This window comes from Zonotrichia albicollis, chromosome 29 (assembly GCF_047830755.1).
Source record: "Zonotrichia albicollis isolate bZonAlb1 chromosome 29, bZonAlb1.hap1, whole genome shotgun sequence".
In the NCBI taxonomy this organism is placed as follows: Eukaryota; Metazoa; Chordata; class Aves; order Passeriformes; family Passerellidae; genus Zonotrichia; species Zonotrichia albicollis.
In genome coordinates this window covers 5,696,583-5,724,422 of record NC_133847.1, presented here as the reverse complement: position 1 = coordinate 5,724,422, position 27,840 = coordinate 5,696,583, and the positions used below count along the sequence as shown (strand labels likewise).

General features: G+C 52.6%; 2 protein-coding genes across 9 annotated transcripts; one reads left to right on the top strand and one right to left on the bottom strand.

Moving 5' to 3' along the window:
• On the top strand, positions 1-27,820 carry LOC113460285 (protein fem-1 homolog A). Of its 8 annotated transcripts, none has more exons than XR_012577196.1 (7): positions 1-441; positions 2,140-2,190; positions 4,538-4,612; positions 7,339-7,451; positions 7,683-7,835; positions 11,575-14,849; positions 14,900-16,650. XR_012577196.1 is itself a non-coding variant. In XM_074528511.1 (6 exons), exon 6 carries the CDS (start codon positions 17,438-17,440, stop codon positions 19,430-19,432), a length of 1,995 nt encoding a protein of 664 aa, XP_074384612.1. In that variant the 5' UTR covers positions 83-441; positions 2,140-2,190; positions 4,538-4,612; positions 7,339-7,451; positions 7,683-7,835; positions 16,659-17,437; the 3' UTR covers positions 19,433-21,304. The 8 variants fall into 8 exon arrangements, 1 of the variants encoding a protein (XP_074384612.1); XR_012577193.1 differs by having other exon boundaries at positions 3-441; positions 11,575-14,647; positions 14,745-16,650; XR_012577194.1 differs by having other exon boundaries at positions 7-441; positions 11,575-14,411; positions 14,578-16,650.
• Positions 23,869-27,469, bottom strand: TICAM1 (TIR domain containing adaptor molecule 1). The gene is made up of 2 exons (XM_005495213.4): positions 27,414-27,469; positions 23,869-26,326 (listed from the first exon to the last, which is right to left on the bottom strand). The coding sequence occupies exon 2, from the start codon at positions 26,186-26,188 to the stop codon at positions 24,095-24,097; it is 2,094 nt and encodes a 697-aa protein (XP_005495270.2). The 5' UTR covers positions 26,189-26,326; positions 27,414-27,469; the 3' UTR covers positions 23,869-24,094.
• Positions 27,821-27,840: the final 20 nt, after the last annotated feature.

Genomic DNA, 27,840 nt, shown 5'->3' with positions numbered 1-27,840 from the left:
CGCACTGCCCGGAGCGGCCGCTGCCGTTGGCCGAGGCGCGGAGTCCCCGCCCGGGCGCTCCGCCCGCCGCCCCCCCGGCGGGCCATAAAAGCCCCGAGGCTGAGGCAGGGCAGCTTCCCCGGCCCCTCCGCCGCTCAGGTGAGCCGGGCGCAGGTGAGCCCCGCAGGTGCGGAGGCGGCTCGGGGACGCTGCAAGGGTTCCTCGGCCACCTGTGGAGCCGCTCCCGCCTCTACCGGGCGGCTCCGCGGGTGCCGCTGTCCCCCGGGGCGGGCGATCCCGAGCGGATCCCGGCGGAGCGGCCGCGGATCAGCACCACGGACAGCGCCCGACGGGGCCGCACCGGGACGCGAGCCCCGCACCGGGAGCCGGCCCCGCGGGCAGGACTCTCCCGGGACATCACCGCCCACCGGAGGCACCGAGGATGGATGCTCGCCGGGCCGGGTGAGTCCAGCCCGGAGGGGGCTCTGCGGGAGAGGGGAGGCAGGAGAGCGGCAAAGGGAGCGGCACAGCCCGGTCACCTGCCCGCACGTACCGGACACGGATGCCCCGGTCCCGTCCCCATCCAGCCCTGCCCGACACCGACCCAGCGCCCGGAGCCGCTCGGGATGGGAGCCAAGGGCCGGCTGAGGTGGGAAGGGACGGTGGGATGGAGGCGTTTTCCAAACATCCTCAGGTAAGAGACACTCACAGCCTCGGGTAGGGCAGGGAATGGAAACATTTGGGAGCACGGTGTGACTGCGAGAATCCAAACGTAACCTGCACTTCACATCTACTCAGCATCAAAGCTTTATGCTGGAAAAACCAACGCTCTCCTTTTGAAAATGTATCTGACTGGTAGTTCATGTGTAAAGTTTAAAATTAAAATTCCCTAGTTTGTAGGAGAAACAGGATATTTCACCAAGGTGCTGTTGGGAGATGATGCTTCATGAACAGTTAATTGAAATTATTTTTCCTCCGTGACTGATTCTATCTGGCTACTCAAAATCTGCCTTGCAGTAGTGGCACACTTTGGGTCCATTGACAGATTGTGTTATCTTGAAGTGCTCGATGGCCAAATCAGAGTGGATTTTTCCCCAAAATGCTCCAGAGAAAAGAAATTTAAAATTGAATGTGATCAAATTAAACAAAGTAGCTGGTTTTTATTTTTAATTTTGACAAAATTAAAACAACCAAGTGTTTATCTCTGGCTCACGCTGAAATAAAATATTATTTTCTCTTTAGATTATTAAACCTAGAAAATAAAAAAGATAAAATGTTCAAGTGTTTGAGCACTTTGGAAATTAAGCATTTCACAGAGCTGAAGTGATTTGCTGCATTTGTTTTATGTCCATTTTTGGAAGCTGGGATATTCCCTGAATGAATCCCCGTTCATTAGAAATTCTCCCCCAGCTGTACTAAATGTGTGTTTAAACACTTTGCTGAACAGAGGCTCGAGGTGATTTAATCCAGGCTCAGCCTGGCCACATCTGTCCTTACACTTGTATTTTTCCTGAGTGATGTTGGCCTCTCAGAGGAAAAGGAAACAAGCTGTTCTCCATTTTAAAACTCCTATTTTTTACTTCAGAATTAAATATTTGTGGGGAAAAAAAGAAGAAAAACACTTGAAAAGAAAGTTATTTCCTTTCAGGCCTTGATTATCCACACAACCTTTAGACATATTTTATAAACATTGAACAAAGTAAGGGTGGTAACGTTTCCCTGTGGAACTGGAGTGGAGAGATATCTTTGTTATCTCTCTGTAAATCTCCTAACATCTCCCAACAACTGCTGAGGTTCAGTCTGGGCAGTGCCTTCTCTCTACCAACACCAATATCAGGATTTTCTCCTTGAAGTGCCCTGTAAAATAAGGGGAAAAAATCCCATATTCTTCACCTCCTGCCCCAAAAAGCCATGCAGAAGAAGCCAGAAAATGATATTGTACCAAATACCTATTCCTGCTTTTATGGCTTTATCTCCACATTCTGGGAAATTACCTAATCAGATTTCATATTTAATATAAAAAATAGTAGGACAGGTGATATCATATCCTCAAAGCCAACTAAATTTTGTATTGTGCAGTCTTGCTTAATTGAAGTTTTATTTCCATTTGTTCAGAGCGTATTTTGTCACTATTTTTTTTTTACTGGCCATTTTCTGTAGATCTCATAGATGGATCCAACCCAGAGGTCTCTGAAGAACAGGGGACTCAGGGTAAGGTCTGAACTTAATTCAATTTAATTCCTGACCCTTTAAGTATTCTTCAAAATGAGTAAACTGGAAATGAATCTGCCAGGAGGGTTCCATGTCACCTACTGGAAGCAAATATTTGAAGTTTTGCTAGAAATAAACACCATCCAGCCATCCAGATTTTTATTGTTTAAAATTCAACAGAAATAAAACCTGTCAAAGGCAGGATCCTTTTTTCTTGGCCTCTCCCCTCCCAGCACACAGCCAATGTTCCAGGCTTCTGGCTCTGTGTGCCTTGCACAAATATTTGTCTGTGTGTCGCTGCCACTCCACTGCAATCGTGGCATCTGGTAGTGCCTGGGAGACTGGGAGGTGCTTGGGAATCCCAGCAGGAAAAAGAGAGTGGATTTCAGACACGAGATCTGCCACAGCTTTTGAGCCTGGATAAACAGGATGAGGTTGTGGTGCCTTTTTGGTGGGGATTTGTTTTGCCCCAGGGTTCACCTGCAGCCTCTCTCAAACCAAACCCACCCCACTCCTGCAGGATTCACAGTCCCTGGCCAGAGTGGGATCTCAGGGGACTCTGAGCAAAGGATTTGGTTTTCCTGCTCATACAATCACAGAATGGTTTGGGTTGGAAGGGACCTTAAAGCTCCTTGGGATGTGGAAATTGTGTTTCATGTGTGTTCAGCACTTAAAGATTCTGATTCTGGGACTCTGGCTCAGGAAGGGCAAAGAGAAGCTCTTCCATGGCACACCCAGTCTGTGGCTCTGCAGGACCTGCAGCAAACCCTGGCCTTGGGAACAGAACTTTGCCTTTTGATTTATTTTCATTTGGAGACGCAGAATTTTTCATAAACCTACAGTAACTCACACAATGTCAGGCTCCACTTCAGGAGAATACAAATGCACAAACTTCAGCACTGAACTCCCTCAGGAATCAAACTAAAGTCAAGCACTTGGCTGCACTGAGGATTAAAGGATGTTTCCATAATGTTATGCAAAGATCTCTTTATCCTGTGTAACTTAAGGCTGTACATTCTTCCCAAGTCATGTTCAGAAGCACAACTCCCTCCCCTGTGATTTTCCAAAGCATTTTACTGTTTTCAGGTGCTCAGCATGACATATTCCAATTAATCCTGATTTTCAGGGACTTCTAAGCACCTGTCTCTTGTAATCGGTCCCTTTCAGAGTGTCTCAAACACAAATATAAGGTGTCCAAAATTGCTAACTTCTTTTGAAAATCCAGAGCCATGATGAACAGTCCACCTACAAGATTCCAGCCCAGGTGAAAATTGCATGGATTCAAGCCCCCCAAACTCAGAGGCAATAGTCAATACCTGCTCCTGTGGGATGACAATGCACCCTGCCATTAGAGCAAAGTTTCTCTTAGAAAGGAGAAAATTGCACTATTCCCAGTGAGAACAAGTGCAAATCTTTTCAGTTCGGCTCACAAAATTATTAATGTTGTGGTCTGTAATTCTGGCTAATCAAATATTCCATTGCTCTGTGTTGCAAAGTCGATTGTTCATGGAGAAATCAATGCCACAAAGAGATGGAAAACTTATCCTGAGTTCTCTGCTCAGACAAGGAGTCCCCATGTGGGGGAACAAAGCTTCAGCAAAGAGCAGGGCCTTGCAGGCTCACACCTTGCATGGATCAGGAGCAATGGGAATTTCTCAGGAGCAAGGAGAGCAAAGGCCAGTTCAGACAAACCCTTTCCCAAGTGGGAAAGTTTAAAGAGTTTTCAGTTGCTCCAGTGGGTGGTTTAGATCTGCTCAGAGATAATCTGGAGCCTGAAAGCAGAGGGGACAGGAGGACAGTGAGGGGCTGAATCCAGATCCCAGCAGGATCAGGGAGCTCTTGCACAGTGCCTGGCTCTGTGACAGCTGCTGGGGACAGGGACACCCCTGGCACAGGACAGACTGACTCCCACTCTGGCTCAGCTGGGAAAAGGAGCTGCAGCTCTGCTTTGACCAGCTCTCCTCAGCCCTGCCTGACACACAGCAGGAGATGAGACACAAACTAAGAAAAGGCAATGCTTTGACTGATTTTTGCAACCCTCATCAGAAACCTAAAGCTGTTCCTAAATGAGGCACCTCAAATCTCTTGTCCATAAAGACAGACCTAGGGATCCCCATTTCCTGGGTACCAGAAAACCAAATTCAGTGATATCTGTAAAGCTGTGGTGAGTTGAGAGCAAATGGAACCAGAGAACAGAAAAAGGTGATTATCCTGTCAGGTTTGGCCTGGGAGGAAGATTATCCATCTATCTTGCCAGACCTATTTATCGTCTGATTTTCTCCTGGCTTAGCTTTTATCACCTTTCTAATCCTCCCCATCTAATTCAGACAACATTTTATCTCAGCAGTTCTCACCCAGCGCTGATGATGGCAGGCTCAGAGCTCCGGGCAGGTTCTGTGTGACCTCAGGAGGGGCTGCACAGGTGGGTGGAACATTAATTGCCAGCTAATGACTTCACAACTTTCAAATATAAATGAGCTGCTGTATTTTTCTAGGAGAGCACTGTTATATCGCTCTGCTGGTCTGTCAATGAGGGAATGGGTTTGGAAGAACTTTTCCAGAATTTTTAAAGAATGGACTAATTCCATGTAACACACAAATCTAAATGTGTGTGTGTACCTATACCTGTTGTCAGTGTGTATTTAAGTGGATGTGGTGTATGGAATTGCTTTCTGGGATGGGAAGTACTGGGATGCATCATTTGAATCAAGCAGGACTCAAATTCGAGGCAGATGATGTTTTTTGAGTATCGCTCATGGTTTGAACCTACTCTGAGAAAACAATGAAATTCCAGGGCTCCCAGTCCCTCACAGTTCAAAATCCAAATCCCAGTGAGATGGAGGTTTCTGTGGGTACCACAGCCCTTTGCCTTTCCCTTTTCATCCCAAATCAACGGGCACTTTCCTCACCTTGCTGCTGGTGAATGCATTAGGGGCTAAACTTTATCATGTCTGCCGCAGTTCCTGGAATAGCTGCAAGCTGAGCACTTGCTTAGGGACAGCCAGGAGAGATGATTACCTTGAGGCAGTCTCCACGGAACATGCCAGGGTTCCTACAGGCACAGCCTAATGTGGGACTTAGGATGCTGAACAGACTCCCATTACAGGGCCAGCCATCTCCACGCTTCCACTCGGAGAGAGCTCCTCGTTAACATGCACACCAGTGGCTCCAGAACACAGCAGCCCAGTCGGGGCTCATTAAGGGCAAAATCATTCCAAGGGACATTGTTTCAGAAAGGAAAGAATTTAATTTCTCTCAGGGCTGGGGTTGAGTTGCAGAGAGCCTGGGGATTTTGCTCAGGGTTGTGTTGGAAGCTGTCTCAGAGTGTGGAGCTTGAGGCTGTGCTGGGGTTACCTTGAGAGGGACCCACAGCATCTGCCCCAGAGGGACCCTGGCTCACCTCAGGGGCACATTAAAATAAATCTTTGTTAAAAAGGTGACTTAAAAGCCTGTGTGTCCTCTGGGATGGGAATCGCTCAGGCACGAGCCACAGGCTCTGCTCTGCTGGCGGAGGCTCTGTCTGTGTGCCTGGCTCTGCTCTGTCCCTGCCCCAACCTGCAAAAACCAGGAGGGGCAGTTGTGATGAGGAAATCTCAGTCCACTTTTATCAGCAGGTGTTAAAAACCCCTAAGAATTATCATTAATAGATACAAATGAGTCACTGCACAGCTGAAATGTCCACTTTCTCCTGTTTACCATGGAACAATGCACTGGAACACACAAGACACCTAATGCTTTAGTAATACACTGCAAATAAACATCTAATTATCAGGGCTGAGAGGGGAAGGCCTAAAAAGCAACAAGGATGAAGCCATTTGTCATCTCAGTTTGATTTCCTGTACAGAGTCCTGCATGGAGTGTGCTGGTAGCTCTCCTCTCCCACGTATGCCACTGCTCCTTGGGAATAACTCTGATGCCTGCTCGTTCAAAGCTCAGCTCTATTTTAAAAATCTACTCTTTCTGAAAGAGCTGTCTTTAAAAAAACCAAAAAATTGTACAGGAAAAAGGACAAAATTGCTTCTCAACAAAGGGGCTTATCAACAGCCTGTCAATAATGTGCCAAAGGCCAGAACCTGCCTTTCAAAGAGGCTCTGAAGCCTCGACTGTACTTTGAGAGCAATTAAGGGATGTAAGCAACATGATTATTATCTCATGGGTGACATTTTCATGGGCTCTTTGGGAAAAACGAGAGATGGGCTTGAGATGGCTGTGATCAATGTTCACCCCAGTCCTGCAGAAATGGCAGGAAAACATGTGGAAGATGGGCCTGGAAATCAAAATGCACAAGGAAAGGAAGGGTGGGAGGAAGGGGTGATGAGGGCAGAAGGATTTTAAATCATAGAAGCTGAAAGAATGAGTTACATGAGAAGGAGAGAACCTGAGAAATGTGAGTGGGAACCTGTGACTTCCTTTGCCCATCTCAGGCCAGGTCTTCCACCTCTTCAGTTATCAGGGCACAGCTCCATACTGAGCCTGAGGAAAGAGGAACAGAACATTCCCAGGCACTGAGGGATGCCCAGGGCTGATGTGTGTCATGGTCACTCTGCTCTTTTTGCCATTGAGTTTGGGGATGAGCTCAGCCCTGGCTGGATTGGGAGCACAGAGCCCACATGGACTCTGCTCCAGCCCAGCACAGAAGCCAAGCAGAAGCTCAGATGTTGCACCCACCCAGCTGTTTTGGAGCTAGGCAAAATGCTTCATGGAAAACACATCTGCAAAAGCCCATTTGGCGGCAAGATTTCCCCAGTTTTGCTGAATTTCTTGTTTAGGAAAACAAACTTAATTGCAGCAGAACAAATTGTTGCTTAATTTGCTATAAAAAAACCTCCTTCCTACATTTCATTTTATGAAAAAAATTAGAAATGTTAATGTTGAGTGAAAGAAACGATTTTTTAAATGTTTGGAAATCTCCCTTGTCCCAAAAGATGCTGTTATATTCCCAGCTCCGCTCTGCATATATCATCTCAGAGGAACACATATCCAAATTTCTGTGTGCATCCCCACAAGTGTGCACTCACACCCTGGGCAAACAACTCCAGGCAGTCCTGACAGGCATAATTCTCCAGGAGGGCTTTTTGAAGAGGATCTTAATAATAAAAATAATGTTCTGTTACTGGTTAAACACTGGGAATAATTCCTCCATCACAGGCAGGAATGAACCCCCGTTCCCTGCGAGGAATCCCCAGGGTCCCAGCAGGATGCATTAACAGCACGTCTCTCCAGTGAGCTGTGATGGGAACAGCATGGAGCAAAAAAAAAAGGTAAAGTGCTTAAAAACAACTTGTATTTTTAGAGCCCAGTCTCCCACAGAAATCTTCCGAGATGCTGAGCTCTCCACTTCTGATTTGCAAGGAATAATAGTTTGGAAGCCCAGCTGAGACTCCTGGGCTGTAAATTTTCTGTAATGTTTTTCTCCAGACCCATTTGCTGTCCTGCTAATTAATCCAGGTAATGGCTGGGTTGTTTTTTGGTTTTTTTTTCCCCTTCAGCAGCAGTTTTCCTTTTTGTTAACACGAACAGAGGAGCGGAGAAGCGATCTCTCGAAGGATCCTGGCTGGCAGCAGCATCACCATCTGACTGAAGAGAGAACTCAGCCACACGCATAATCCTGGGGAAAATTCATCTCCACCCTCCCGCAGACCCCGGTGAGAGCCCTTGAAGTGGTAATTAAAGTCTATTGAGTGGCAACTGCACCTGTTTAGAGAGGAGAGTGCGGGTAAGAGGTGCACAAAGGGAGATGAGCAGCGCGCAGAGAGGAGCTGCCGGAGGTGGGGAGGAGGAGAAGTGGAAAGAAGGGGGAAAAAGGTGTTTGTTGAAGTCGATCCAATCAGTTGTGCATTTCCATCCTGCCCTAGATTTGCTCCTGGAGTGGAAATCTGCAGTTCTGTAGGGTCTGTGAGGGCTCACAGCACTCCCAGCTCACTGACTCTGCTCAGCAGCCCCTGGTTCCTCGGGCAGGCCCTGGGATGTGCCAGCTCTTGTCCCTCTGGGTGTAAGAGGGGGATCTAGGTGCAGGCTCCAGGGAAATTCTCATTCTGAGGCCCATGGCTTGATGACAGAACTGCTGGCTCCTTCTGTCACAATCCCAGTGTGATCTCGGGTGGCAGCAAGCAGGGTCCCAGGCTATCTGGGATGATGAGGCTCTAAAATTTAAGTCAAAGAGCCCTGCAAAAGCTTTTTGTTGTAGGAGTAAATAATCACCCCTACACTCTACACAGAGTGTAGAGATGAGGCTCTAAAACTTAAATCAAAGACCTCTGCAAAAGCTTTTTGTTGTAGGAGTAAATAATCACCCCTACACCCTACACAGGCCCTACTGATACCCTTGGCTCCCCTTACCCATTCCCAAATCCATTGTTTAGGTGGCACTAGAGCAGTAATGTGGGCTTTGTCTCTTGTCACTGCAATTCCCTGTGTGCCCAGAATGAGCTGGGCTGAACCAGGACTCCAGGAGGGGCCCGAGGTTCATCCTGAGAGCGCCCCGAGGCTGAGCTGAGCAAACGAGTCAGGCAGAAGGATTCCACCGGTGTTGGCAAATTCTTCTCCCTCACTGGGCTCGATGGCAGCCAGTCCCCTGTGAATCCCTGACCTTCACACTCCACAGGCTGCCTGGGATGGCTCACAGAAACCACAGGAGGTTTTCTCCTGTTCCTCATTGTCAGAGCACACAGCAACTCTGGTGTGAATGTTGTTGCATCTGCTTTGGACAAGCCCTGTCAGCAGCACCTCTGCAGCTTCCCAAAGCTGTGCCAGGATGTGCTTCGGGGTGAGAATGAGGATAGGGAAGAACTTGCACTTCACAGAATCCCAAATGGTTTGGGCTGGAAGGAGCACAAAGCCCACCCAGCTTCCACTATCCCAGGTCACTCCAAGCCCCATCCAGTCCCATTGACTGTTCCAGGTGGGGTTTGACATTAGCTGGCTGTCTGATCCAACCATTGTGCTGCAGTTTGTGGAGACAGACAGACATCCCTGGACAGCAGGAAAACCTGCCAGTCAAGTTCTGTCCCAGGGGGAGAGGAATTGTTGTGCCAGCTGGGCAGGGAGGCTGCATGACAACACTGAAAGCCCAAGTGCTGTAGAATCCTCCCTGAAATGCCCTCTGTGCCTCCTTAACTCCAGTCCTGTGCATGAACCAGCTCACTGGGTGGAAGGGCACCATGTGATAACTCGCCTTGTTTCTGCCTTTTGACTCCCAAACACTCCTCTCTCATTTTTCCCTTTTAGCCCTTCTGTCCCTCAGCCCTTTTCTCTCTCCACCTTCCCTCTGATTGCTGAGCAGCTTTTTGACTTTTCCATCAATAAGTCTAAAGAGCATTTGAACCGCTCTGGTCCCCCTTCTCTCCTCCCTCCAGTTCCAAATCAGGCGAGCTCATCGATCAGAGGAGCTCAGGAAATATCTGCTGTTTTGTTGTCAGGCTGATAATAACATTGCAGTTGTGAATGGGCTGCTGCAGGCCTGATCATGGACACCTGCAGGGTTTGTTTAATTGCATTTAATGACAAATCCTATACAGAGGAGCATTGCCAGAGAGATTTATTATCCGCCAAAGAGGCAAAGCACAACAGCTCAAAATATAATTTGCACTGAGCATTTTTCCCCCTGCCTCTCTTTAAAGCACGGTAATAAATGACAAATCGGGTAAAGTGGGAGACACGGGGCTGGGGAGGAGGTGGAGGGCAGAGGACAGAGATTGAAACCAAAGGAAATAACAGCAATAAGGCCACATTGTTCTCTCTGCCCTCCCTGTGGTCTGGTGTGCAGGAAATTCTGTTTGTTTAATTTACAGCCTGGAAGTGCAGCTGGGGATCTCTCTGTGATGAGCCTGCTCGGAGATAGCTGCAGGCCAAGAGTCCCCACTCTTTCCAGACAGGATTTTTCCCGTGGTCTGGAGCTAAGTTTAGCTCCCATCCTTAGAAATAATTCCCAAGGAGCCTCCCAGTGTCAGGGAGAGGGGTGAGGTCCAGCTGCCACCAGGACAAGGAGCCACATCCCTGAAATCTCTGGGACAAACAGGAGTGGCAGATCCCTCCTGACAGCACACAGAGAAATACAGCCCCACTGAGACAGTCCAGACAAAATCCTCACATGCCTCTGAGCCTGCAATTTATGTTTGCTACTGAACACCTACCTCACTCTGAGCAGGGATGGCTGGGTGTGAAACCAAGAGAGGAGCTCTTGCTCACATCTCTGTCTTGATTTTTACCTGACTGTCTGGCAGTGATTTGTGGTAAATCCCTTTGTGGAGCTGTGTCCCAGAACAAGGACTGAAAAGTGTCCTGGTCACCTGGAATTCCAGTCCAGCTTAGCACTTCCCAAGCTGTCTTCTCTCTCAAACTCATTCTTCTTTACAATTCATTCTCTCTTCCCGTTATCTTGGGCTGAAGACTGAATTGTCCTGAGTTTCTATTTCTAAATATTGTCTCACTTCTCAGATGTTTTCACTGGATACTCACTGCTGTTCCACTTGATATTCAGATTAGAATCACAGAATATCCTGAGTTGTAAGGGACTCACAAGGATCATCCAAGTGCAGCTCCCGGTTAAATTTTACCCGGGAGGTTTGGGGTGACAGCAGTTCTGTACAGGAACACATCCCCTGTGTTCAGCAGCTGGCTCAGTCCTTACACAAACAGGGTGTTGGGTGACACCTGGACCCGTTTTTATCTGATTTCCTGGACAATGGCAGTATCACTAATGCTCCCTGTTAAATAAGACCACCTGGACATCTGCTGGTATCAGCCCCAGCTATCACAAACACTCCTGCTACCTAGGCCAGCACAAAGGGCTGTTATCTCGGGGCAGCACAAATCCCCAGGCTGAAACACCCATCTGGAGTTAGAATAAAGTGTCCATAGAAAGCACATATGTTATAAAAAAAGAAAGGGAGGGATGGGACTGCTCCCCATGAGCTCCCACAGGGGACAGCCCCTGCCAGCAGAGCAAACCCAAACCCTCTCCTGTTGCTGCACCCTCTTCATCCTCCCATGGAAGGAGCAGCCAAGGCTGCAGAGGAATTGTTTTATTTCTTTCCCTTTTTCCTCACTGCTTACAAAAGTACCCAAAACAGCTGGGTGAGGATGGGAAGAGGCTGTTCCCTGCCTGATTTCAGTGGCTGAGGTGAGCACAGCTCTGCTGGACAAGGAATGAAGTCAGATCCTTTCCATGGGTGTGAGCCAGCACTGTCCCTCCACACCTCATCCACGTGAGGGATTCACAGAGAAAACCTGGGCAGTGAAAGAAAAGCTGGGCCTGAACCAAAGATTGCTCATCAACAAATCCAGAGAAAGGGAACAGCAAAAGGGGTTTGTTTTCCTGGCTGAAATCAGCCTCTCAGTGGGATTCCAGGAATCTCTGCACTATCATTATCTTTCTTTTTGCAGAGTCCTTTTCTCCAGTGTTCCCCAGCACATATTGCATTTGCTTATTGTAGTCAGACTCAAATTCAGCTGGGAGAGAGTTGTCAGAGCACTCCTGGAGAAGTTTATCCCAGGGTGAGGCAGAGGAGCCCCTGCTGAGCCCTGATGTCCCTGTAGAGTCTCTGGAGCGAGGAAATGGAGCAGAAACTCACGGGAACAGCACAAATTGGAGAGATGATTACAGGCAGGTTTGATGTGGGCTCAGGAGGAACTGCGAAGGGCAGCGCCCGCCCCTGAAGGAGGGACAGGAACAAGGATGGCAGGATGAGAAGAACTGAGGAAGGATGCTGGGAGAAGACGTCCCTGAGGAGGAATGGCTGCTCTCCTGGCCTGGCTCTGTGTGGAAGACTAGTGATTTTGTTGTTGTGTTTGTAAAGGTGACAACAAATCATAGCCTGCCATACAGCCCAGGCTGCCACGGCCCAGGTGTGCACGTGTTTTGGGGGGCTGGAGCTCCTGTCCTGTGAGCTTATTCCGCTCCTCAAGGAGTCCAAATGTCCCCCAATTCCCTCTGTGGCCCCGTTTATATCCTGTGGTCATCCCTGGGGTCAGTTGGGTCAGTCCCAGGCCCCCCCAGCCCCTCCCCAGCATGGCTGGACAAGGACAGGAAAGGCTTTGGCTCCGAGTGAGCTCAGCAAGAACAAAAACATCTCTGAGTTATCAGCACAAACCCAAACACAGCCCCAGAACAGCCACTGAGAAGGAAATTCACTCTGCCCCAGCTGAAAGCAGCACAGGAGCCAAGGAACCCCCCAAAACACCAGAGCAGGGTCAGGGCACCCAGACACTGCTGGGCCTTCAGTGCCTGGCAGGGCTTGTTTGGAGAGCTGAGCCCTTTGCTTCCAACGGGGCCTTAAAATATAAAAAGAACAAATTTTCAACACCACTCAGAGCCTCCATTCTCAAAGGTATTTAGGTGTGAAAATGAAACTCTTGAATCCTGCCGAGGCCAGTGGTAAAAGCACTGAAATATCTTTAATAATTTGGGTTGTTCGTGCTGTCGAGCACTTTTCTCTTTTTCCTTTTTATTTCTTTAACTCCCCTGGCTCAGCATTGTCCACATCACTGGCACTGTGGCAGGTGTGATTTAGGAATCACAGAATGGTTTGGGTTGGAAGGACCTTAAAGCTCTCCCAGTGCCACCTTGCCATGGCAGGGACACCTTCCCCTATCCCAGGCTGCTCCAAGGCCCAAAGTCCAACCTGGACATTCCAGGGATGCAGGGGCAGCCAGAAATCTGCTGCCAGAAGAGTTTTAAACCCGTACAAATCGCTGCCATTTGATAGTGCCTGAAAGGAAAGATGCAGGTTTCATAAACCACAAGGACTCTCTCTCCCCTTGTTTTTTACTTCCCCCCTGACAGATTAAATCCACACCAAATGTCGAGGGCAGCAGTGCAGCCGTTAACGCTGCAATGGCCGGGCTGGTGTCTGATGTAAATGAAACTTTGATTTAGTGTTCCCCCAGAAGCCTCCCCAGCGTGTTCATCCTCGGCAGGCTGATCAAAATCCCCCCTCCCAGGTACCTGCAGCCTTGTGCCCCACAGAAGCACAGAAAATAATGTCATCAGAGCCCTGCTGATGGAGGCAGTTACAGGACAAAGGCCCTGCAGCAAGGTGGGGATTGGGTCATCGTTCCTGCTCATGTCAGGGTGCCATTTCTCCCTATTTTTAGAATTGTTCCCTTTGTACAGCAAATTGCTTAACTATAGAGACAATCTGGTGTTCACCGGCTCTGGGAGCGGGGACCCATCTCTCCTGCCTTCAGGAAATCACACAAACTGCTGAAAGCTGGAGATGGATAGAACCTGGGTACACAGGAACCTCAATTTACACTGAAAAACCTGAGGAGCTGCTGCAGCCCTGACTGAGCACAAAGGAAATTTCTGCAGGTTTCTAAATTATCCATTCTGCTTCAGAAGGAACTCAGGGATTCAATAAATCACTATGGACTCTGCTCCTAAATTATTTTGATGCTTTTGGAACTCAGCACAGCTCCAAACTTGTCCACATTTTGAGGGAAGAGATGGATCAGGAATTCTGGAGATTTTCACACTGAGGATGTCCCAAACCATCCATCCCAGCCCTTTGTTGTTGTACCCCATGGTTGTCCCAGACACCTCAGCACAGACTGAAGCTCTTGGGCTTCAAAGCAAAGCAAACACGAGCTGTAAATTCTGAGTTTGCAGCCTAAATAAGCCAGGCAGGCAGAGAACAGTTATTATTCCTGTGTTATTGGCAGGGAATTGAGACACAGGAAGATTAAATGACTGGCCCAAGGTCACCAAAGGAGCCTTCTGTAAAGGTGAGGGCTCAGCCTGGATTTCTGAAGTCTCTGCCCAGTACTTCAGCCATCCATTCACTTGCTCTTTAAGTACCCTGTCATTATTTCTGTGAAGGAAATTATGCTCCTCCTGCAGCAGCCAGCACCGTGTAATTCTGCTTGTCTGAAAGGGAATATGAAATGGCAGTTTCACAAAAAATTAACCCTCCTGCCACGCAGCCTGGCAGCTCTGTCACAACGTCTCATTTTTTATCTGCTCTTCCTCCCCTGAGGATTTAACTCCTCTCTTATTCCCAGAACTCTGGCTGGGGCTTTTTCTGTGTTTTCCCAAAAACCCTACAGGGGTGTCCCTGCAGGGAGGGATGTGGGGGCTCAGAGCCCCCGTTCCTGCCCCAGCTGTGGGGATTCACCCAATTCCTGAGCTGGGGAGGATCCTGGCAGCTCCTGGGAGGAGCAGCAGCAGCTGGAGCTCAGCAGGGAGCAGCCACAGGGCCTGGCACCCTCAGGGGATGGCAGGGGTGGCACAGATCACAGGGGAGCAGCCACAGTCCCTGGCACCCTCAGGGGAGGGCAGGGATGGCACAGATCACAGGGGAGCAGCCACACATCCCTGGCACCCTCAAGGGATGGCACAGATCAGAGTGGAGCAGCCACAGTCCCTGGCACCCTCAGAGGATGGCACAGATCATAGGGGAGCAGCCACAGTCCCTGGCACCCTCAGGGGATGGCACAGATCAGAGTGGAACAGCCACAGGTCCCTGGCACGCTCAGGGGTGGCACAGATCAAGGGGAGCAGCCACACATCCCTGGCACCCTCAGGGGTGGCACAGATCACAGGGGAGCAGCCACAGCCCCTGGCACCCTCAGGGGATGGCAGGGATGGCACAGATCAAGGGGAGCAGCCACAGCCCCTGGCACGCTCAGGGGATGGCACAGATCAAGGGGAGAAGCCACAGGTCCCTGGCACCCTCAGGGGATGGCACAGATCACAGGGGAGCAGCCACAGGGCCTGGCACCCTCAGGGGATGGCACAGATCACAGGGGAGCAGCCACAGGGCCTGGCACGCTCAGGGGATGGCACAGATCAAGGGGAGCAGCCACAGTCCCTGGCACGCTCAGGGGATGGCACAGATCAAGAGGAGCAGCCACAGGGCCTGGTGCCCTCAGGGGATGGCAGGGATGGCACAGATCAGAGTGGAGCAGCCACAGGGCCTGGAGGGGCTCCAGGAGAGCTGGAGATAGAACTGGGACAAAGGACAGAGGGACAGCACACAGGGAATGGCTTTCCAGGGACAGAGGGCAGGGCTGGATGGGATTTTGGGAAGGAATTCCTGGCTGGCAGGGTGGGCAGGCCCTGGATCCCTGGCAGTGCCCAAGGCCAGGCTTGGATCTGTGATCTATAAAAGGTTTGGGGTGAGTTCCTGAGGCTCCAGGGATCTGCAGGGAGAGGCTGCTGTGCCACTTCTCGTCCTGCTCTTTATTCCCTCATTACTGAGAAATCTCTTATTAATGGCAAACCCATTTCCATCAGCTGCACTTTACCCCACGACGTCTCTGAGCCCACCCAGAGCTGGGTTTGGGACCTAAAAACCTGTGTGGTGTTCTGGTGAATTCCTAATGGATTCTGTGGAGGGGAAATTAATAGGAAGCTTTGGTTAATAGATACTTCAGATAAAAGAGCGAGTGCATCTGGTCACCATGGCAACACGAGAGCCAGCGGGGAGAGGAAATGTCACCGTGTCTGTGCCTTGACCTGCACACAAACAGCCTGGCAGCTGGGGGTGGCACTGCCTGCGCTCACAGGGGACAGGGACGCTCCCAGGCTGGATATTCACAGCCAGGAATGCCCTGACACACCACATGTGTGTCAGATGGAACTCGTGGGGCTTTTTCTGGGTGCAAATGTGATGAACTCGTGCCCAGAGTTGTGTTTCCACAGCCCTGAAGGGAGAGGTTGGACTTGGTGGTCCTGAGGGCTTTTCCGAGCTGAAGGGTTCCTCCTGGTTCCTCCTGCCCTTGCTCAGCACAGACACCCTGCAGGTGTTCAAGGCACCTTTGCTCCTTTTCTTCTCAAACACAAAGTTGCTGTGCCACAGAATTCCAGGAAGTTTTGGGACGGGGGGACCTCAAAGCCCACCCAGCCTCACCCCAGCCATGGCAGGGACACCTCCCACTGTCCCAGGTGCTCCCAGCCCAATGTCCAGCCTGGCCTTGGACATTCCAGGGATGCAGGGGCAGCCCCAGCTGCTCTGGGAATCCCATCCCAGCCTGCCAGGGAACAATCCCCGGGCACAGACCTGCAGTGGGAATTGTGCCACGGACACTCTGCTCCAGGAGCAGCTGCTGCTGCTGCTCCCGGGGACTTGCAGAAGCTGCTGGAGTGAAAATTGGGCTCCTGCTGCCTGTTATGCAAAAGCAGTTTCTTAGCAACAAAAGTGATATTCTGTGTGAAGGCAACAGGCATCAGTGGGATAATCCACTGTAATTCCAGACAAGACCTAAAACGGGTGGATGGACTGAATAATAATAATCATGACAGACAGAATAATAATAATGGAAATAATGAGACTAAGCTTATTTCCCTGGGTAGGAAAAACCCAGCTATAAATAAAATACAATGGGAGAAACCCTGTGCCAGTTCTCTGTATAAAGATTAGGGACACCTAAACTCAATTTATGCCCTAAAAATAGACTCTGGTGAGTAAAGCTTTGCTCATATAAGGCGAGCTATTTATTGCTTGAGTGTTTTCCCTCATTCTGGGCAGGTATTGTTGCTCAGGGATGGAGTGAGCTGGACCTAATGCCCGGTGGGGGAAATTGGAGCGAATAAATCTGTGTTCGCTGGTGGGGACCGAATCTTTGCCACCTCCAAGGCAGGAAACTCGTACTTTAAAATGCACCACCAGACCTGTGCAGGACTGTGGACTGGCCTGCGTGATCCATGCGGCTCCGTTACAGCTCAGGACATTATGGCTTCATAAAACCTGCAATTAAACCACGTCACATTAATGCTGTGCAGCCGCTGTGTTTTGAAGTGCCATAACATCAAGGGATTTAAGAGAAATAAAACCTCTATGAAAGCAGCACACGCTGGGAGTCACGGACACACCTGGACAGCGCCTGGGCCGCGTGGGGCGCACTGGGAAGTGTAGTCCTGGCTCTGGTAGAATCCCGTTAGCGGCGCTACCGCAGTGGGCGAGAAAACTACACTGCCCAGCATGCCCCGCGAGGCGAGGGTGCACATCCTTCCCACCTCTCCCCCCCGCCCGCTCTGCCTTCTGGGAAACAGAGTGCGCACGGTGCGGCGCCGGCTGAACAGCGCCGCTCCCGGGACTACAATTCCCATCATCCACCGCGAGTCCCGCTCCGCCCCGCGCGGCGCCATTTTGTTCCGCGGCGCAGCCTGAGATGGCGGTCGGGCCCGGGCGGTGAAGGTCCCGTCGCACTGAGGGCAGGGGCGTCCCGCCGCCCCCCGCCCGCCCCGCGCCGCGCTGGGGCCGCGTCGCCGCCGCCGGTCCATGGCCTGGAGGCGGCCGCTGGCGCCATGGACCTGCGCACGGCCGTGTACAATGCGGCCCGCGACGGGAAGCTGAAGCTGCTGCAGAAGCTGCTGGGCAGCCGCAGCCGGGAGGAGCTGGAGGCACTGACGGCGGGGCCCGGCGGCGGGGGCGGCCCCGGGGCCGGCAGCACCCCGCTGCTGATCGCGGCCCGGCACGGGCACCTGGAGGTGGTGGAGTACCTGCTGGATCACTGCGGGGCCCGCGTGGAGGAGGGCGGCTCCGTCAGCTTCGACGGTGAGACCATCGAGGGGGCCCCGCCGCTGTGGGCGGCCTCGGCTGCGGGGCACTTGGGCGTGGTGCGGAGCCTGCTGGACCACGGCGCCTCGGTGAACCAGACCACGCTGACCAACTCCACCCCGCTGCGGGCCGCCTGCTTCGATGGGCACCTGGAGATCGTGCGGTACCTGGTGGGCGAACGCGGGGCCGACCTGGAGGTGGCCAACCGGCACGGCCACACGTGCTTGATGATTTCCTGCTACAAAGGGCACCGCGAGATCGCCCGGTACTTGCTGGAGAAAGGGGCCGATGTGAACCGGCGCAGCGTGAAGGGAAACACGGCCTTGCACGACTGCGCCGAGTCGGGCAGCCTGGAGATCCTGCAGCTGCTGCTCCGCTCCAAGGCCCGCATGGAGAAGGACGGCTATGGCATGACCCCACTGCTCGCCGCCAGCGTCACCGGCCACACCAACATCGTGGAGTACCTGATCCAGGGGGGGCTGCAGCAGGACGAGGCCGCGGGGGGTTGTGCCTCAGGTGGGAGCCATCAGAGGGGCTGCACTGAAGAGGGCTGCGAGGGCTGCGGTGCTTCGGCTTCCGGTCAGGACGAGGTCCCGAATGTGTTCTGCACTCGAGAGGCTGCCGTGGAAGCGCTGGAGCTGCTGGGTGCCACGTTTGTGGACAAGAAACGAGACCTGTTGGGAGCCCACAAGTACTGGCGCAGGGCGATGGAGCTGCGCTGCGAGGGCGGCAAGTACCTGCCTAAGCCCGAGCCCCGGCAGCTGGTGCTGGCCTACGACTACTCGCGGGAGGTGAGCTCTCTGGAGGAGCTGGAGGCCCTGATCACCGACCCCGACGAGATGCGCATGCAGGCGCTGCTGATCCGGGAGCGCATCCTGGGCCCGTCCCACCCCGACACCTCCTACTACATCCGCTACCGCGGCGCCGTCTACGCCGACTCGGGCAACTTCGAGCGCTGCATTAACCTGTGGAAGTACGCCCTGGACATGCAGCAAGGCAACCTGGAGCCCCTCAGCCCCATGACTGCCAGCAGTTTCCTTTCCTTTGCCGAGCTTTACTCCTACGTGCTCCAGGACCGTTCCAAAGGCACTTTAGCCACCCACCTGGGCTTCTCCGACCTCATCGGGGTGCTGAGCAAGGGGGTCCGGGAGGTGGAGAGGGCCCTGGTGCATGGCAAGGACCCCGTGGCCGACTCGGCGCAGTTCACCAAGACCTTGGCCATCATCCTGCACCTGGTGTTCCTGCTGGAGAAGGTGGAGTGCACCCCGGAGCAGGAGCACCAGAAGCGCCAGACCATCTACCGCCTGCTCAAGTGCAGCCCTCGCGCCAAGAACGGCTTCACCCTCCTGCACATGGCCGTGGACAAGGACACCACGACGGTGGGGCGGTACCCGGTGGGCAAATTCCCATCCCTGCACGTGGTGAACTTGCTGCTGGAGTGCGGGGCGGACCCAGACAGCCGGGACTATGACAACAACACCCCCCTGCATGTGGCCGCCCGCAACAACTGCCCGCTGATCATGAGCGCCCTGATGGAGGCCGGGGCGCACATGGACGCCACCAACGCCTTCAAGCAGACGGCCTACGAGCTGCTGGATGAGAAGCTGCTCACCAAGAGCACCATGCAGCCCTTCAACTACATCACCCTCCAGTGCCTTGCTGCTCGCGCCCTGGACAAGCACAAGATTCCCTACAAGGGATTCATCCCCGAGGAGCTGGAAGCCTTCATTGAGCTGCACTAGGGCGTGACACGATGGTCCCCAGCCTGTCCCAGCCCGCTGAGGTTGTGCAGCTGGAGGGCTCGGGCTGGCTGTGCCAAAGTGCCCAGGGCTGTCGCTGTGCTGAGCTTTGTCCCCATCTGTCACCACCCAGCTGGCGTGTCGGGGCAGGGGAGGAGGAGGCCCCAGAGGTCATGGCTGTCCCTCGTTGTCACCTTCAGGTACCAGCTCTCTCCAGTGCACTCTGTCCACAGAGGCCACAGCCCCTGCCCTTCCCCATGCCACCATCGTGTCCTGAGGAGGATGGAAATGGAGATTCCCTGGGACCTGCTGCCTCTTCTGTTAGTGCTGGATTAACTCAGTGTTCAGCTTTGGAGCAGCTACACATCCCCCACGTGCTCTGGCCCTTCCCACCCCACACACCCAACAGATAGAAAGTGAGTGAGGAATGAAGTTCCTCCAGTTAATCCCTTCCCCTCCCTCCTGTCAGGTTTGGGACAGCCCATGCCCAGCAGCTGAGGGGCTCCTGCCCAGGGATGGCACAGGGCTGGGTGTGCTGAGGATGGGGTTTGTCTCTCTCTTGGTTGGCCAAGTAGCAAATGGTGTTAAAGGCCTGAGATTTCCATGATTGTGCATAAAGCTGGGATGTTTTTTCTCTCGTAGAGCCAGGCCCTATCTATGCTGCAAGACTTCTCCAATCCTGTAAGATAGAGGAAGGTCAGTTCTGGTTATACAGTTTCATCCATAGATGTTGTAGTTTATGAATGGGGAGGAAAAAACTAAGAACAAAATCCTGATGTGGTGTTCAGGCCCTTGGCTTGTCCATTGCACACCCATTTGCTCCATTCCCAGCATGAACGTGCTTTGGCTCCAGCAGGGATTGAGCTGGAAAGGTGAATGTGGATGGTTTGGGAGCCAAAACAGCACATTTTGAGCTATTTTCAAAGCTGAGCTCTTGTAAGCCCTTTAGGCCAGGAGGTACCTGCAGTGTGGAGGTGCTTGGAGGGGGCTGTGAAAGCAAGTGAGTGTCTGTGCTGGGTTTGCACCAGGGTGGGCTGAAGGAAGAAGCAAGGAATGAAAAGTTGAAGGTGCCTCCTTGTCCTTCTGAGGTTTTAGGATTATGTGCTTGGGCTCTGTTATTGCCCCATTCTGAAATCTCATGCAGTGGGTTCTTAGCAGCTGGTTTGGGCTTTTGAGTCTTCTTTTTTTTTTTTTTTTTTTTTTTTTCTTTTTTTAAATTTTTTTTTTTTTTGTAACTTCACTGAGGATGGTGCTACTTCCAAGGTGGTATTTGAAATCTCACCTGGCTGCTGTTTTGGGCAAGCTCCTTCCTTTGATGAGGATCTGCACACACCTTGTTTTTAACTCTGTAGTCTCAGGGCAGGTTTGTTGCCTCTATGAGCAGACCCCTCCGTGGTGGAAAACAAAGAGTTTCCAGCAGTTTGTCCTCATGCAGGCGGTGATGGGCAGCCTGTGGCTCCTTGCCTGGCCCTGAGCAGGGTGGGAAGCACAGCTGAGAGGGGGAGCAGCTGCCTGGAGCTCTGGGAAAGGCCCACCTGGGAGGGAGAGCAGACCCCTGGCCCCAGCCTCGCTCTCTGTGCTACTGAAGCTTCTCTACTTGTATTTATCAGCCTCAATAACCACGCTCTCTGCCCCTTCAAGGTATTGTAGATCTGCCAGTACATTTTGCAGTGTTAACTATAACATTTATTTATAAAGCGAGGAGGTTTAACTTGAATTGAGCTGTAAAGTGCAGAGTTAGTTTAGCTGCCTTCTATTTTTTGTTTTTTCCTTTTGGCTGAAACCTGAACTAAACTGCAGGAATGGGATTTGTTCCTTTGTGAGCTGATGAGCGCTCTTAACTTTAAATAATAAAACAAAAAATGGCTGCTAGAATGCAAGTGCCTTGGACTTCTTCCTGATAAGCCTCTGTATTCAGGTGTTTTCCCTCATTTTCAGTTTGTTTTCCAGGCATGGGACACTGTAGGTGTGGAATTCTGGGATGTTTGCAATTCAACAGGTGTGATTGGTTCATTTCATGGTTACTCCTGTGAAAAACCAATCTGTGCTGCATTGGTAAACTTCCCTGGAAAAGAGTAACAGTGACACTGAAATTACATCTCTTCTTCCATGTTTTGCCTTATATTTTGATGCAAATCAAACAACGTGAGAGGATCTGTGTTGATTCAGGAATTACCTGCCTTACACATGTGGGACAGTGGGCACAGCAAGCAGAAAGAGAGACTGTCATCAGTTTGGTTTCCAACCCCAAATCCATCAGGGATTGTAAAAACAGGAATTAATGGTACTGGAGTTAGTTCCACACAGAGACCTGGACCCCAAAACTGCTTGGTCTTCCCCAGGGAGGGTGGGTGGATAAAATATTTGAATTTTTGTCCTGTTGTTTATTGCTCCCTCCTTAGTTCTTGCTGAAGGACTGCCTTTGTGCTAAAAATGCCATTTAAGCAGTGTTTGTAGAGCCTGGGGCTGTGCTTGTCCCATTCCTCCTGTGCTGCAGGTGATGTCCAGGTGTGGCAGAGCAGCTGCCAGGTGGCCTCAGGGCAATTCCATCTGCAGCCAGAGAGGTGGGAGGGAAGGGGTTAATCCAGACAGGAGCAGCTCTGGTGGTCAGGGAGCTGAGGGACCCAGTCAGGTGCAAGAGCCCCAAGGAGGAGAAAATTCTGTGTGATGGAAAAAGCTTCACTTTTTTTAAACACACAAATAATCTGTAATTACATAGAGGGCCCAGCAATTAAATGTTGATAGTAATTACAGGGTGGAAGAAATCACTGCATGATTTAGGGGTAATTACACTGAACAGGCCTGATTGACTGTAGGGCCAGCTCCATGTGGGCAAAACACGGAGTTGTGAGGAGCAGGGCAATGTTTCAGTGATTATTTTGTTAATTCTTGGACAGACAGGAGCTTTTTCTCCGCTGTGGTGGCTGCAGAGCCTCCTGTACCCCAGACACAGCTCTGCCTGCCCTGTGTGTGATCCAGGCACGCTGGATGTGGCTGTGTGAGGTTGTTTACAAGCTGGAGCAGCTTCCAGCTGACTAATTTTGCATGATTATTTATAGTAGGAGAGGAGCTGGGAAGGGAGGGATGTGGGAGGGCTCCCAAGGGGAGGGACTGTCCTGCACCAGCAGCAGGGGACAGGAACTGCACTAACACAACTCTGAATGGTGCTATGGAGGAGAGAAACCAGGAAAATCAAAGGAAATCGAGCACTTGGAGGATGCCAGAAGCTCTGGAAGGAGTGGATGGGTTAATCCATCGTCACTGGGTCCTGCAGGGTTAAAATCCAATCTTTGAGAGCTGGAAGCCAAGAGTTGGGGGCAGCTCAGAGCCTCCTCCATGGATTTCATAACATCTGTCTCACTTGGGCTGGCTTGGGGCTCAGAGGGCTCTGGGACCAAGGCTGAAGTGTGGAATAAAAATAAACCCTGACAGGGCAGGGATGGGCTTGGATCCTCCTGGAACTGCTGGGACAGCCAAGGAGCACCCACAGACCTGCAGGGATACCTGCAGTGGGGTCACTGCAATGGGGTCATTGCAATGGAGGGTGATCCTGCATTGGGGTCACTGCAATGGGGTCGCTGCAGTGGGGTCACTGCAATGGGGGGTGACCCTGCAATGGGGTCACTGCAATGGGGGGGGGGCCTGCAATGGGGGGTGACCCTGCAATGGGGTCACTGCAATGGGGTGTCACCCTGCAATGGGGTCACTGCAATGGGGTCACTGCAATGGGGGGTGACCCTGCAGTGGGGTCACTGCAATGGGGGTTCACTGCAATGGGGTCACTGCAGTGGGGTCACTGCAATGGGGTCGCTGCAATGGGGGGTGACCCTGCAATGGGGGGGTCACCCTGCAGTGGGGTCACTGCAACGGGGGGTCACCCTGCAGTGGGGTCACCGCAATGGAGTCACTGCCACCAGGTGTGACCCTGCAGCGGGGTCACTTCCCTGTGCTGATCCCAGCCACGTTAGCAGGGAGTGGCTCCTGGACAGGCTGAGCTGGCTCCAGGCTCTGCTCCAGGAGGGAACAGCCCCATTTCCGTCTCTCCCTGGCTTTGGGGTGACCTCTGCTGACGATCAGGAAAATGGCTGTGCATGGGAGGAGCAGCGAGGGCTTTGCTCCAGGTGCCCTCCTGGTGTTAAAGCTCAGTAGGTACCACCCTGGTAGATCCCTTGCTCAGATCCTGCAGAATTTCCCCTCCCACTCTTCATTCCTGGATTTCTCCACCCTTCTGCATTATTCTGCTGACCGGTTTTGGTTTTTCATTCTGCTTTTTCCTTAAAGGCAGCTTCCCAAAGCATCCCTTGCAGATTGGCCCTCAAGTCATTTGGGCAGTGCCATCTCCCAGCCCCTCCAGCCAACATGCAGAATAGTTTTCCATATATCCCTGACAATCCCTTTTCTAGTTCTTCAGGAAAGAACCAGAGGAACACAAATAAATTAATTAAAATTTATTTATAAAATCTTCAAGTAGTTCCAGACAATCAAGAAAATAATTTTCTCAGTTATTTGAAAATAAGCACAAGGAAAAACATTTTCAAGAGATCACTACACTGTTTTTCCAACAAAAATTGAAGAATTTTCTTTTGTGCTTCAGGAAAATGCATGGAACAACAGTCCCAGTAGGATCACTGTAACCCAGGATTCGAAATGGATTTTGTCTCTGGGTCAGAGGTTGTGCCTGGGTTGCTCCTGGCTGTGCCCTGGCCCAGGTGGAGCAGTTCCCACCTGCATCACATTGTGGTTCCCGATCTGAACCATGCTGGCATGTTGGATGATGAGGGGTGCCTGGCCTGGTGTGAGGCTGTAGTGGCCTGGGGGCAGCTGTGCTTGGGAAGGGAGAGGACCCCTCTGAGCAGGAGGGGGGTCCCTGGGGGCAGGGGGACACCAGGGTCGGGCTGATGGCCCTGGTGGCCATGGTGGCCCTGCTGCTGCTGGGGGCACCCAGGGAGGGGAGCCCAGGCTCAGGGAAGCCAGGTTCTGCTGGGCTTGGTGCTGTTCCCAGCGTGCCTGGAGCTTCTCCCTCTGCAGCTGCTCCCACATGGCTTTCTTCTCCCTCTGCAGCTGCTCCCACATGGCTTTCTTCTCACTGATCTTCTTGGGGTTAAACGTGTTCTGCACTTGCCTGGAGAAGAGAGGAGAGCTCTCATCCAGGATGACGAGCGCACTGAGCATCTTGGGGATCTCCAGAGAGTTTGCCTTGGGTCGAAATGGGATGACTGAGTCTGCCTTGGAGGGGTCCAGGATGGACTGCATCAGAGCAGTGTCTGTGTGGTACAGGCACAGCTTGCAGGCAAAGTTCTTGGTCAGCAGGAGGATGATGAAGGCAGAGTTCTCCATGGCGTCCTGGAAGCAGCTCATGTGGCTGCGCCCGGCGATGAAGAAATCCTCGCTGAGTGTGGCACCATTGGGCACCCCCATGCTCTCCAGCAGGTCCTTGACCTCGTGGGCCACAAGCTCATCTTCACTGGCGTGCAGGACAACAAACGTATAGAACTTGGCACCATCTGGCTCTGCTGGATCCATGGCTGGGGGAGCAGGAGGCCTGGCTGGAGAGGGGGATGAAGGCAGGGGAGGGGGATATGATAGTTTGGAGGGAGATTCCTGAAGAGGAGGAAGAGTTGAGGAGAAGGAATAAGTAGGAGGAGGAAGGGAATGGGTTGAAATAGAAGCAGAGTTACAGGGAATGGCTGCTGGAATGTAGGAGCCCTGTATGGACACAAGGGCAGGGGCAGTATCCACTGCAGCCCTTGAGTCAGGGACATCAGCAGGTAATTGCTTTTCATGCTGCTTTTCATGCTGCTTTTCCCTCGCTGTGTGAGGCTCTGTCACTGTGCTGGACACATCACTGCTTTGGGCAGGCTCTGAGGGCAGCGGTGGCTCAGGAACGGGGAGAGGGCTGGGGTGACAGGAACTGACCTGCAGCACCTTCTCTGGCTGGGGCCCTTGAGCAGCTGTGCCCTGCCCAGGAGGGGCAGAGCTGGGTGTGCTGGCCCAGCTGGATTCCTGTGGGTCGTGGCTCTCTGTGTCCCCATTGGGGTGTCCAGCACGGCTGGGCCAGGGGACACGCTCAGGGACAGAGGGCTGGGTGTGAAAAGCAACTGTTGGTGATGCACTGATCTCCAGACAGCTGGACAGGGAGGAGTTCCCCACAGAGCACAGGGTCCGTGGGCCTGAAAGGTCTGAGCTGCCTCTGATCTCCACTGGTGAGCTCCTCACCATGCAGTGGGAGCCGGCTGTGTGGGGAAATCCTGCGTCCTCATGGGATCTCAGTGTCCCAAAGCTGTCCCCTGAGCCCCCGCTGGCTGCAGAGCCCTCGTTGTCCTGTTCCTTGGGTGGGATGTTGTTGGATGTCCCCCGCTGGGTGTCCTTGCTGGCGTGGCAGGCTTTGTCCCTGGCCTCAGGACTGCACAGCTGTTCCTGTGCCAGCACTGTGTACACCTGTGCCAGCAGTGCCACAGCACCTGCATCCAGCTGGGGAGGCTGCAAATCCTCTCTGTTTTCCTGCACTCCTGCAGTGCCCAGTTTGATCTGCTGGACGTACCGGGCTGCCTCATTGTCCCTCAAGGCATCCAGACAAATTCTTGCATCCGTTTCTTGCCCCAGAGTGAGCAGGACCATGGCTTGCAGTAACTTGCTGCAGGGCCCAGGTATCAGGTACTTCAATTTGAGTTTGAGGCTCAGCAGTTTCTCTGCTGGGACCTGGGACAGGATGTTGAACACGTCCTCAAAGCTGGGCTGCAGCTCAGCGCTCTGTGCCATCTCAGCAGCTGCTGGCCCAGAGCACGGACTGGAGCAGGGATGGGAAAAGCATCTTCTGGCAGAGGGTTGGCAGTGCCCCACTCACACTCGTGGTACCACACAAACCTTCAGTGCCCGGGGTCTCTCAGTGCTGGCAGTCTGTGAGGAGAACAGAGGACAGCGTTCAGAGGGGTGCTGTGGGCACTGGGGGTGCTCTGGAGCTGCCAGGCTCTCTCTCACACCTCCCAAATGTTTCTGCATCTGTTCCGTGCCTGCAGCTGTGCCACTGCTCTGTGCATTATTCCAACTCTGTGATTAAGCAAAGAGAGCACATTCTTTGCATTCATTTCGCATTAATTACAACTGGTTTAAGATAATTGATGAAATAATGCTATATTTAGGTAAATCCTAATGTCTCCTTCAGGCAGCTGGTTCCAGGGGGTCTTGCAGGCTCCTTGTGCTGGCAGTCAAGGAATGAAACCAGTGTAGAGGAAACCCTTGCCAGCCAATAACCTGTGTTATCAGGGAAGAGTCACAGGAAAGAATTCCTGCCCAATATCCCACCCAGCCCTGCCCTCTGGCAGTGGGAGCCATTCCCTGGCTCCTGTCCCTCCATCCCTTGTCCCCAGTCCCTCTCCAGCTCTCCTGGAGCCCCTTCAGGCCCTGCAAGGGCTCTGAGCTCCCCCTGGAGCTGCTCCTGTCCAGGTGAGCACTCCCAGCTCTCCCAGCCTGGCTCCAGAGGGGCTCCAGCCCTTGGAGCAGCTCCAGGGCCTCCTCTGGACTCTGTCCCAGCAGCTCCACGTCCTGCTTTCATTGGGAGACTTCATATCCCCGTCCACAGGTGATCCCGGAGCCCCTGCACTCACCCCAGGCCTCTGATGGGATTTTAATTAAACAACAGCAGTGTCTGGAGGGGAGGAGTGGGGTCCCACACTGCTCCGGGCGCTGCCTGAGCCTGCTGCACAATATTTCCCTATTTAAAGACAGCTCCAGCAAACGTCCCGAAATAACTCTCAGCTAGAGAGAAACTTTCCAATTTCAGTTTTGTTTTCCTGTCTCATGAAAAGCCTGCAATTGCCCAATTGCCCTTCCTCCCTTCCCGGGGCCGGGGTGGCACGGCCGGGCTGCAGGAAGGGGAAGGAAGGGGTGGGTCAGCCGGGAAGGGAGGGAAGGGAAGGGAAGGGAAGGGAAGGAGGGGAGCAGCCGGGAAAGGAGGGGATGGAAGGGAAGGAGGGGAGCAGCCTACCTGCGGCCGGTGCCCGGGACACGCGGAAGCGGCGCGGGCCGATGAGCGCGGGCGGGGCAGAGCGGGGCGGAGCAGGAACCGGGCACCGGGAGAACACCGGGAACCTCAGCACGAGTGCCCTGCCCGGGTGAGCCACCCCCACCTTCCCCAGCCTGAGGTGACAACAGAGCGCTGGGGACAGGCAGGGACCGAGCTTCCCCTGCGGGCACTGCTGGAATAGGGACGAGCAGTGCAAAGCCCAGGATGCAGGGGTGAGGAGGAACAGGGGGACATGGACAGATTCACCTGAGCCTCAGGAGTACAGAAGTCAGGAAAATAAAACGATTAAGGTATCTGTTTAAGGAAGAATGGGACCTGCTAAAGGCACTTTGTTTTTTCCCCTCCAGCAAGAGAAGGGAACAGACCAGCTGGCCAGGGACAAGAGTTG

Bases quoted from the DNA above. Each gene is read 5' to 3' on its own strand.
- TICAM1 (XM_005495213.4), bottom strand. From the start codon at position 26,188: ATGGCACAGAGCGCTGAGCTGCAGCCCAGCTTTGAGGACGTGTTCAAC.
- LOC113460285 (XM_074528511.1), top strand. From the start codon at position 17,438: ATGGACCTGCGCACGGCCGTGTACAATGCGGCCCGCGACGGGAAGCTG.